The following is a 12,286-nucleotide window of genomic DNA, read 5'->3' as shown; positions in this document are numbered from 1 at the left end:
TTGATGTTTCATACTTTTTATTAATCTGAAGTTCCACTTTCTTTTTGAAGCCTTTTTATGTAAAACGTATAGCACAAAAAGCAACAAGCTCGACTCTCCCAGTTCATAAAGGCGAAATTAAAATGTCCTATCGCTTAACCCTTTGCACCAGAAACATGTAAATTTACTCATTACTCATTATCAGGCCCAGATCTGCGTACCTGCAGTGCGAGGGGCCCGCCTCCTTAAAGGGGCTAACGGCCCTAGATATTGATGAAGAAATAGAAAAAAAAACTAGCACTAAGGCTTATTCCCTTTTCAAATAAATACTGCTAGCCACTAAGGAGAGGCCTTACATACTTTTACATACTTTGTTGTAAGGGGCCCAAAATGTATAAATCCGTTCCTGCTCTTTTTAGCAGAATTCCTGTGTTGTCACAACGTATTGCACCTGAAAGAAAAGACTTTGAACTTTTCTACTGACACCCATTTTCATTGAACAGAGTACAAAAAGCTATCTCAAATAGAACAACAAATGAAATCAAGTTTGAAGAATAAAGAGCAGCATAAGCTTTATGCTGCTGTTTAGTTAGTAAAATGCTAGTATATCATCAAAGCATTAAATACATTCTTTAAAAGCTATCAAAAAAAAAAAAAAAATTATTATTATTATTATTATAAATAAATAATAAAATAACATGCTGAAGAAAGTTTAAGAAAATGAACCAAGTGGTCAACTTACAAAGGGTTTTTTACAATACTCCAGACCAAATTTGGCATACATTAGTGGTCAAGATAGAGAGGTGGTCAAGTTACAGAGGGTTTCCTTCATTATATGAGATAGGGCTAATTCCGTTCTTGACAAAAGTGGTCAACATAGACAGGTGGTCAACTTTACAGGTTTTACTGTATATATATATATATATATATATATATATATATATATATATATATTGATTTATCGTATCTTTCCCAAAATAATTCTTTTTTATTTATGTCCGTAGCAGTGGAAGTAATTTCATGAATAATATCTGCTTCACTTTCCTCTAAATGTCTATTTTCTATGTCATCTTCAAATACCTGTTCAGAGTTCTGTTTCTTGTGGTCTTGGTCAGGCATCTACCAGTCAACAAGGAGAAAACAAAGAAGAAAACATTTTGTCAATCTCATGTGAGGAGTGGGCTCTCCCAACTCGTAAAAGTACACGATTTTCAATGAAACAAAGAGAGTTTCTTTAAGAAAAGTTCCTTTATCGTGAGAAAACCGGGAGAAATCAGACGCCCGGCCAAGCTGCTTTTAGCCGATATACAAAGCAAAAAAAAAGCAAATAATACTGATTTATCAAGAACCGACAGCCTTTTAGAGGTATTTGAAGATAACATAAAAAACATTTAGAGGAATAACATTTAGAGGAAAGTGAAGCAGATATAGTTCATGAAATTTCTTCCATTGCTATGGACATAAATAAATAAAAAAGAATTATTTTGGGATTGCTACGATAAAACGATAAATCAATATATATATATATATATCGATTTATCGTTTTCTGATTTACATGCAATTAAAATACCATCAATTTGTAAAAATCAGAAAAATAAAGTAGTGCTAGTCTTGTTTTCTTTCTTTAAACATACATATATACATTCTTGCTACATCCTTTAAGTTTTAGCAGATCTAATCTGCATACTGGACACACGTTTTACGCACGAGAAAACGCATAAAATGAGCTACAAAAAAAATTATTTTCTAGAAAACAAGAAGAAATCCCATGCTGATTTCTTTTTCATGATGTTGTACACATAGCCAGGTACCATAATATATAAAAGGTTTTTTTTTCCTAGTGATGCTGTTTTGAGTTATTTGCGATCAAAAAAAGCACAATTTTTGAAAATTTGAAAAATATCAGGACATTTTTCTCCTAAAAAAATTAAACCTCAAACAAATTTTGTGCTATTTACTCTCTTCATAGTATAAACTTTCAGTATATGTCACATCTTTTCGGGGGCTGGCTTTTTGGGGGGAAATAACGCAGGTTAAACTTGCGCGAAAACGGATAAAATCCATACTTTGCGACCCCTTATCTGAAGAAAGCAACAATCCCCTACCAAAATAACTATGAAGTCATCATCACTAGATACAGTACAACCAATAAATATAAACATAACCGTGAGGTGGTGTTTCTGGGAAGAGCTATAGCGCACTGAAATGCGACTTACAGAATTTTTCTAAAAAAGCGCTGCAAAACCTCAAACTTTGGGAATTTTTAACGAGCGAAAAAAATTTTTTGGAAGGGATAAAAATTTCGGAATGTTCACTTCTTATGACCTACTTTGACATATAAAAAAATTAGGAAAACCAAAAATGGTCACTGCCAAAATTTCCGTTTTTTGTCTGAATTTCAAAATAATGGCTCTTGTATTTCTGTAGCTACAATTTCGAAAAATTTACGGAAGATTACACTCTCCCCCTTCTCCGTTTACAAAACCCGACTCCCCACATCTGCGTGCTTATATGAAAGTAACCAAAGTAACCCCTTCCTCCCCCCCCCTCCCACCGAAAAAAAAACTTTGAAAACCTGGATCTATCTCTCGCTGTATATAGGTTTGAAAACATTTGAGCAGCAGCCAAACATCCCTGCAAATAAGCCTGCATAAGCCTTCAATGAAAGTTAAAGACACTATATATACAGGGTATTCCCGTTATATAAACCCTATAAAAAATCATTTGTCAGATAATAGATGGCGCTCCATCTAGTTAGAAAATGAAAGAACCATTAATTGTGACATGTTACAGCAATTGAAACAAGAATTATACTTTAGACTTGATATCTGCCGCATTACGAGAGGTTCACATATCGAACATTTCGGAAATAAAGCTAGAAGCTTCTTTTTCTAGTAAAGTTAACGTTGTTGCTCTATTGGTAATCTATGTTTGTTTTAATAAGCCTTCCAAACCTCGCATGGGCGCCCATATGCAAAATTTTAGAGGGGGGGGGGAGGGCTCAGACATTTTCCCTATGGTATATCAGGATATTTTCCCCATGGAAACCGATTTCAGTACAGATTAGAGTTATTGAAATTTGACATTTTTAATAACTTATTCATTTATGGCTGGAGAAGAAGTGTTTTTACATTTTTGCAAAGAAAAAGTACTAAACGCAAGAAAGTTCTAATTTCTAAGGGGGGGGGGGCTTGAGCCCTCACTTACCCCCCTATATATGGGCTCCCATGAAACCTCGGAGGAAATTGTGCCACACTCCATATAGTATTTCATATAACTTGACCAAAAGTCGACTCACTTGCATTTCCTTTTCCTAAACGTGCCTTTTACGATCCAAAATCTGTTTGTCATTTCAGTTTTAAGTTTTCGAGTTAAATGTAAAGCTAGCTCATATATATAGGGTGTTCCGGTTTAACGTGCAAGACCTGTATTTTTAAAACCGTTGGTCCTAGATGCATACTTCCAATTGCAAAAATGTTCAAAATCAAATGCAGAGTTAAGATATTGACAGTTTGAAACGAGAAAAATTGAGTCAAAAATATAAAATTTAACTTTTTATACGTGCTCTAGATCCCCTAATTTATATTTAGGGAAATAATCCCCACTGAAAAATATTACTAACACAAAAAGTTTAACATTTGTGCGACCAAAATTCAAGGATATATTCGAGTTCAAACTTTTAAGGGTCTTGCAAGAGATGCGGTTGGAACTTATAGCCCTTTCAGAAGAATAACAGGTTGCCAAAAAAAAAAAAAAATAATAATAATAATAATAATTTGAAATTTGACCTCTTGAATTCAAATTATGTTTTTCGCAATTACGAGTGTGTGAGTATGTAGGCGTGTGTGTTTGTGTGTAGGGGGTATGTGTATGTGTGTGTAGGCATATGTGTTTATGTCTGTGTGCAGGTATGAGTGTGTGGGTAGTTGTGTGTTTGTGTATAGGGGGAATGTAAATGTGTGTGTAGGCATATGTGTTTTTGTCTGTGTGCAGGCATGAGTGTATGTGTAGGTATCTATGTATGCGTGTGTGCGTGTCTGTATGTATGCGTGTGTGTATGTATGTGTTTGAGTGTGCAGACCCGTGTCCAAGGGGAGGGTTTTAGGGGTTAAACCCCTCCCATAGTGGAAACATAACAAAAACAAAAGAAATGTGTAAATTTGACTTAAAATTAACTTTAATGTTGAAGTTTGTTGGTATTTAAAAAAACAAAACATTCTCATTGAAGTTTCCCAGCATTTTTTTCCTTTTTTCTAGTTTGTCTGAAAATAATAAAATCTTCTTGAAAATGCTACTCCTACGAACCCCTCCCCCCCCCCCTCCCCGTGCTAATAGCATTACGGAGCATTAAAAACTTTGGTTTCCAGATCTTCAGTTTCGCAAAATTTCCAGAAAAAGCCTCCGAACAACATCGCTTATTTTATCAACATTGCTTAAAATTGCGTCGCCGAAACTCGGGTTTGGTTTGTTTCAGTTTTAAAAGGGCCCTAATTTTATTAAATATGGTCATACAACTGCGTTTTTGAGACTCCAGTTTCAGAAAAAATGCGAGCAAGAGTCCTCGAATCGCCTTCCTTTAATACCCTCAAAAATTAGGTTCTTCAAACAAAATTAACTAAAAATAGAGCAACCTCTGAACCCCTCCTCCTAAGATCTTAGAATACTGCTTAAAGTTTTAGAACTTTTTACTAAAATCCAGGGGTTAGCATCAAAATCCCCTCCTCGTAAAAATCTTCAAAGTTAATCTGCAATTGCGTTTTTGGAACTTCAATTTAAAAAATTTGAAAGGGAGATTAAAATAAATTTTAATTTATTTTTCAAGAAAAAAAAACGATTAGGGGGAGTCTCTGAGCCGCATTCCTTGCCATAACGTCAATAAATATGGCCTATAATCGCGTTCCACGCCTTTAATTTCTACAAATTTTCGCGGAGCCAAAGACCGTCTAAAATTCCGTTTTCAGTACTAAAAATTTCAAAATTTTCCGGGGGAGGAACCCCGGCACCCTTATCAGATTAGATTATTTTTCAACATGTCTCCCTTAAAACTTATTTTTTAGTTGCAGCACTGTTTTGCACTCACAGTTTTAAATTATTATTTAAGTAAATACATATTTTTTAACTATACAAGTTTGATCCGGATAAATATGAGCCGAATAAAAACTAAGCATGTCTACTGTATATAAAATATACAATTATAGAATTGATAATATCACTTGAAAACACATCTTCTGAGATTTTGGACCCCCCCCCCCCCCGCATTTTCCACACACACCGCTATGCCCCTCATTGTAGCCGTTAAACAGAAATGAATTATTTGAGCCACTGTTGTGTTTTTCTGACAGTGCAGGTAAAAATGAAAAAACAATGAAACCAAAACCCCTCCCTTTATGAAATTCTGGACACGGGCCTGAGTGTGTGTATGTAGGTGTGTGTATGTGTTTGAGTGTGTGTATTTAGGTGCGTGTATGTATGCGTGTAAGTGTAGGATATGGACGCAACCTGGAGACGGTTTTCGCTTGAGGAGCAGCATCGTGAGGCGGCCGGTCGACGGTGGTGCTGGCAGAGGGTGCTGGTGGAAAAAATCAAAGGAACGCCAAAAACAGTCAAATGAAAGCAATAAGCAATCGTAATTGCTCAAAAAAATAAATAAATAAATAAATAAATAAAAATAAATAAATAAAATAAACAAGTATTTATATTTTTTATTGCTTTTCAAAAATTCGTGCTAATATCATGCCATGTTCTCAAAAACACACTAAAAAAGCTCGTAAAATTTTAAAGAACACAATCTATGCACACATAGGTATAATTATTAACCTTTGTTAGCAGGTATATTTCCCCCAAAAAAGGTGTAATTGACGGAGAATGTAAAGTGATGTAAATCACAAAAACGTTTCGTTTCCTATCTCGGTGCATATTGGTCGTACTAATGTCACACTTTGTGTTGGAATTATTTTGCAAAAAGGATTATTTCCCTAAACATAAGTTAGGGGACCTAGGGCTCGTATAAAAAGTTAAATGTATTTTTTGACTCATTTGTTTTTTCACTTTAAACTCCCAGTATCTTAACTCTGCATCTGATTTTGAACATTTTTGCAATTGGAAGTATACATCTAGGACTAACGGTAGCGAAAATAAAGGTCTTGCAGGTTAAATGAGATATATAAAAATTTCATGACCTCAGCACTTCCAAAAGCAAAATCCTGGATTCGCCACTGGTCTAACATTTATGAACCGGAATACTTACACTCCACTTACCTTGATAACGTACTTCTGTGATGTGGAATTTCTCATTATGCTCCTTGCTGACATTATTTAGATTTTTCGGAAAAAAACTTAAATATATAAAACAAAATTTAAAAAAATTAAAAAAATTAATTTGAATTTTGACATTTTGAATTCAAATTATGTTTTTCGCAATCACGAGTGTGTGTATGTAGGGGTGTGTGTGGGGGGGGTGTATGTGTGTTTGTTTGTAGGCATATGTGTTTGTGTGCAGGCATGAGTATGTGGGTATGTGTATGTGTGTAGGCATGTGTTTGTGGGTGTATGTGTAGGTGTATGTATGTGTGTGTGTGTGTGTAGTTGTGTATGTATGCGCGTGTGTGTAGGACATGGATGCAAACTGGAGACGGCATTCGCTATAGGAGCAGCAGCGTGAGGAGCCCGCCTGTCCACGGTGATGGTGCAGAGGGTGGCGGTGGGAAAAATGATAGGACATCAAAACAGTCAAATGAAAGCAATAAGCAATCGTGATTGCTCAAAAATCTTCGGTAACATGTTGCAACCATGACTTATGGCTCTGTGGTATTCAGATATTAAGTTCTTTTGTCTTTCTGGTTATTTTTAAAAATGTTGTGAACGGCTTCCTGAATGACTCCCATGTGATTTTTCCCTGCATGTATCGAACTCAGGATCGTTCATTAAGTTTGGAATTTACGGGTTAATGAGCAGATCTTCGTTGATTTTAGCCTCTCTGATCTGCGAAATTCTTTATGAAAGCTAAAACTGTCACTGCTTCTACCCATTCCTTTCACAAAAGTTTGCCAGGGACAGCTTATTGTGCAAAGCTGATCACTGACTTTCTAGGAAATGATTCTCCCCACATTTTTATGTCACGAAGCGAGCTTTCTTTTTGATGGCATCTCTTCTTTTTGAGTAATAATGAATTGATATTTATCCTCACTGGACCATTTTTGATGATCCTTTGATTTTTCAGATTACCACGACGACTGGAATAAATTTAGCTTGTTGCTTTTAACATTTATTTAAAGAGACTAATTTTCTTCGTCATGATTACAAATCGTCTCTTCAAGGCAACTGAACGAAATTTTTAAGTGCAGACGAACTAAAGTCTAATGACTGCGAAGAGTTGGCTCTTGGCGCCACGTCGGAATAGTCCATTTTCGTGAAGGGAAAGGAGAGTGGGGATGGAGAGTAAAGCTGAAGAACGGAATTTGCAAGTGCGTTGGTGATTCTTGAGCTTGAATACGTCAGCTTGGAATTTAAGAAATTAGCCAAAGGGGTAAGACATTTTAACTTTGTGCGGTCAAAGCAGATGTCTAAAAAAATTTTCAATGTTCCGTATAGTTCGGGGATAGCATCAAAAAACTGGAAGCTAACAAACACTTGTTGATGAGTTCCCTTTTCACTGAGAAATAAAATCTTGAATAAAAAAGAGAAAACCTTTAAAATGTTCAGACTTTTTCATTAAGCACCCTTAGAAGATTTTTAAAATCTTTAAAAAGGGGGCTAAAATTATTCCCTGAACTTTTAATTAATAATTAATGAAGGTATTATTTATCAACATTTATATAAAAAGATAGCTCACTGAATTTTTTAGGCAATTGATTAACACTATCTTTAGCTTCATTGATCAACTCATCTTCAAGAGTAACATTTCATTAGCTTACCAAAACAAAACGAGCTAATGTGTGCTTCACATAACCAGTGGCGGCGCGAGAGCAAAAACAGACGTCGGCGATGCAGTTTTCCGAGGCCCTTTTTATTGCGAGGCCCTTTCTCAGACAAATAATTGAATTCATGGAATTGATTTTTGTACTAACTATTGGCACTTAGAGTTCTCAATTCACTTAATTGCTAGGTCAAAAACATTTTGTGACTAGTAACGCAATCAAAAATAAGTTTTTTTTTTTTTGATGATGTGGGGAGGGGGCGGCACATTGAAGGCGGGAAAATGACTTGATTGAATGGGGGTCCGGGGGTTCTCCCCCGGAAGAATTTTGAAATTTGTAGTCTAAAAACGTCATTTAAAGCTTTTTTTGCTGATGTTAGAGGAAAAAAGTTGCAGAGGTCTCGGTGGAAATTTCTAGAAATTGAAGCCTTAAAAACGCAACTATAGACTAGTCCAGGGTCGAACTGGCTGACTTTGGTCCATTCGGCAAAAGAGTATTTCGGCCCACCTCTGTAAATTAAAAAAGTTGAATTAACCAGAACCGGATCTCGATTCTTCCGAGCCGAGCAAAGACATTAAACTACCGCTATAGTTCCTATTTTCCTTTAAGTTTCCAAATCAAGTTTTAAAGTTCTAAAAAAAGAAAATTGTGAAACGTAAAATAAAGCTAACACTAACACATTTTTTATGTGCCTTCAAAGGATACTAATGGTTATAAGTCTGAAAAGGCACATCCTTAGGCTTCTATACTGACAACATAGGAAGGACACGCGGAAAGGGAGGAATCAGGTAAATTCCCTCGGAAATTTTTTGAAATTGGTTGATCTGTATAGGCATAAGGAGAAAAAAATCGGAAGAAGAAGTTCTAGTTCCCTTCCAAGAGATATTTTCCAAATTGATGTCAAAAAGCGTATTTTTACAATTTTCGGTAACGTTGAAGATAGGAAAAAGAAAAGGTTCCACCACGATTTTGTTTTCTTAACTTTTATTTTTTTCAAAATTGAAGTCTATTTTTGGCTATCTTTGTTTACAATAGAATGTCGAGGGCTCTTCCCAGAAATTCTCCGAAACGGAAATTTTTTTAAAAATGCAGTTTTAGGTTACCTTTGGTAAAATTAATGAAACAAGGAAGCATCGGGAGCTCTCTACGAAAACGTCTCGAATTTGAACTATTAAAAAACGAAAAAACTATCATTGGTCACGCTTGAGAGAGAAGGAGGATCAGTGATCTCATTTAGAAGCATTTAAAAACTGAAGTAGACTCTACCCAATTTTAGTTACTATAGGGAATCTGGCGACTCTCCTTCTTAATTTTTCGGCATTGAAATTTTAAAAACATAGTCTTATAATGTGTTTGAAAACATTAAAAGGAAAGAGACAGGTTTCTCGAGTGTTTCCCCCCAGATTTTTTTTAGGAGGAGGCTGTGCCTTCCGCTTTTAAGCTAACTTTTGAACCTTAACTTGATCAACCCTCCTTACCCCTTAAAAGTTTAGACAAAACTGCACAAAAGCATTTTTTTTCAAAAGATAAAGATTCACATAAGTCTGTCCTTAAAACGTCACTCTTTCGTTTCAATAATTTATCTACAGGAATCTGGTTAGAAAATATCTGAATATTTTCTGCATTACCTTTAAAACTGAACATCAAAAAGCTTTTCAATATTTAAAAAATAATTATTATATGTACCTAGAAAACCAAAAAGTAAAAAAGCACCTTTTTTGATTTACAAAACTTCTCTAAACAGTACCCTTTTATCTGAAAGCGCACTGCCCCTTTTTTGGTCTGGGGGAAACACTTGTTCCCTTAGGGTTTTTTTTTTACTGAAACCGAAATCAATTTTTGACTATAGTGCTTATAAAAGGGTTACGGAGCTCCAACACGAAAATTTCAAAAAGTGAAATTTTAGGCTATCTTAAGTGGTTTTAAGGGAATGGCGAAGGTTCGAAGATTTTGTCTGGCAGTTTTTCGATATTTAAATCTGAGAAACACAATTGAGGGCCTTGATGCAAGAACCAAGAACTGAGTGAGTTCAGACTCACTCATTTTTGGTAAAACCAACAAATGACATCAGTGTCCGGTAAAAAGGCTCCTTTCCCACATTATTTACCCTTGATCTTTCCCACATTATTTACTAGAGAGCAGAGGGCTGATCTTACATTTGTGTCCCATTGTAGCATCAATCGGAACTTCTATACTATTGGCCACACGCAAAAATGAATTTAAAAAAAAAGTTTGGACTGAACTGGTTCTTGCATCAAAGTCCTCAATTGTAGACTTAAGACTAGTCCCGTTGGTGAATTTTAGACTACAAAGGAATCTCATATCTGGGTACCCCGTTAAGTATAAATCTAGTCCTGATTACAACTGAGGACTAATTTATCAAACGGAAACATATCCATTTTCCAAAAATGTTCAGGAGGTGAGAAAAAAGAATTAAGGTAAGAGCAAAATAGTTTTATCAAATTCTCTTGGTACAGAATTGAGCACAAAAGCACAGAAAATCATGGGCCAGAGTAAGAAATGTTTGTGTAAAAAAAACAAGGAGATATCGTCATCTTAATTTTGAATAAGTGCCCTTTTGAACGAAAACCTGAATGTTGAAAATTCCATTTTCACCAAAACTCTAATATTTCACCTTCTCATATTCTCTTATCGAAGTACATAAACCTAAAAGTAGTGGATTAAAATTTGAGGATTTCGGTCATATGTTCCTTTGAATATAAAAGTCTTCGTACTACAGATTCTATGTCCCTTTTTGTTCAAAATAAAACGTCAGAGGACGGATTTGTTACCTTTTGATCAAAAAGTCACATTTTACCCTCAAATAAAATAGGATTTTACACTTCCACGTTTGGACTTCTTGAGAGTAAGTGATTTGATAAAGGACGTGTGAAAGATTTAGAAAATATCATAAAATGAATTTTTCTAAAAAATGGACATGTTCCCTTTTGATAAATTACTCCTCAACTAATGAAGCTCAAAAAAAAAAAAAAAAAAAAAGAAAGAAAAGAAAAGAAAAAAAGAAAGAAAGAAACCTTGCCCTCCCCAGCCCCCCGGAACTCAGTCCTAAATCCGCCTGTGTTCAGGAGCTCTCTCGAAGTCAAATTTTGTCCTGTTTCAGATTCAGTTTATCGTAGTCCAGACTTGCTTTAGCTTTCCCGTATGCGCTTCGGCGATGAAAATATTCGTATAGCGATAATTTACAATGGATCGATGAAATATCTTGCCTACCTACAGCATTTAGTTGAATGTCACAACCAGTGAATACCAGGGGCGTGCACAGAAATTTTGGTACACGTCACAAATGACTTTTACGTGCCCCCCACTACCTTGTTTACCCCCTACGTCCCTACATATATTTCACCCCTCATTTAAAAAATCTCGGGTCTTCAATCTCGGATCCGGGCCAACAGGTCCCCCCCCCCCTCTCTCTCTCCCCCCCTTTTGTGTTTGCTCCTGCTCGTGCTCATGTATCAACACCCCAAAGCATGACCCACACATTTATAGCAGTGCCGGGGCCCTTTAATTTCTGTTAATAGAGGTACAAATATGAGTTTTTAACTCGCTTTTTTCGTCCCAGGTTCATTTTCTAGGCCGCGTCGGATCCCAATTTCTCTGGCACCCTCCCGTTTCCTCAATGTGGGAGCCATGGCCCCCCAGAGCTCTAAAAACTAGACAGAAACTTGATAAAAAAGGAAAGCATTCGTACGTGGTGAACTTCGACTATTTACTTTGGTCCCTGCTTAGGGTGGAAAAAAAAATAAACCTGTTTCCAAACGCTTTTTTCACATAGATTAAACGAATTACATGTTTTTATTTTTTATTTTTAATGACACTTTAAAAAATGTTAGGTGTGAATTTAAATGCATTAAGTTCAATGAAAAAAATTGCTTGGAGTGACCCACTTGGCGGTTGGCCAAGTCGGGGATCCCCGACTAGCCGACCTGGCCAGTCCGCCCCTGGACTAGTCTATAATTATTGACTTTAGGATCAGAGACTGTCCCAGATCGATTTTTTTTTTTTAAGGTTAAAATCAATCCCCTACAAATTCTCGAAATTGAAGTTTCCAAAATAGAATTTTAGAGAAGGAAGCGAGCTCTTCCCTTGAAAAATTTTGAAAATTATGGCCCTGAACACTTTAACAATATTTTATATTCAGGAGCCATTCCACTTAAACTTTTTGTTAATGTAGTTTAAAAAACCTAATTACTAATGATATAAAAGAAAGGTGGTATGGGGACCCTTGCCCGAATATTTTCTGAAATTCAAGCCTTCAAAATGCAATTGTAAGGCCATATTTTGCAATATTAGGCTCGGTAATTTTTGAAATTCAAGCAACAAAAAAGCAATTTTAAGCGATTTTCGATATTGTTGAGTATTTGGGGGCTCTA

At 35.7% G+C, this 12,286-nt stretch overlaps 1 protein-coding gene across 1 annotated transcript in view; it reads right to left on the bottom strand.

The window, feature by feature from the left end:
* LOC129216793 (transcriptional activator Myb-like) overlaps positions 1 to 6,273 on the bottom strand; it is a 111,382-nt gene extending 105,109 nt beyond the window's left edge. The window contains exon 1 of the mRNA XM_054851009.1: positions 6,238 to 6,273. Coding sequence (XP_054706984.1) covers positions 6,238 to 6,273 — 36 coding nt within the window. The remainder of the gene's footprint in view (positions 1 to 6,237) is intronic.
* Positions 6,274 to 12,286: the final 6,013 nt, after the last annotated feature.

This window comes from Uloborus diversus, chromosome 2 (genome assembly GCF_026930045.1).
Source record: "Uloborus diversus isolate 005 chromosome 2, Udiv.v.3.1, whole genome shotgun sequence".
Classification (NCBI taxonomy): Eukaryota; Metazoa; Arthropoda; class Arachnida; order Araneae; family Uloboridae; genus Uloborus; species Uloborus diversus.
Note: the sequence above shows the minus strand (reverse complement) of the source record. Positions and strands in the feature narration are given on the sequence as shown.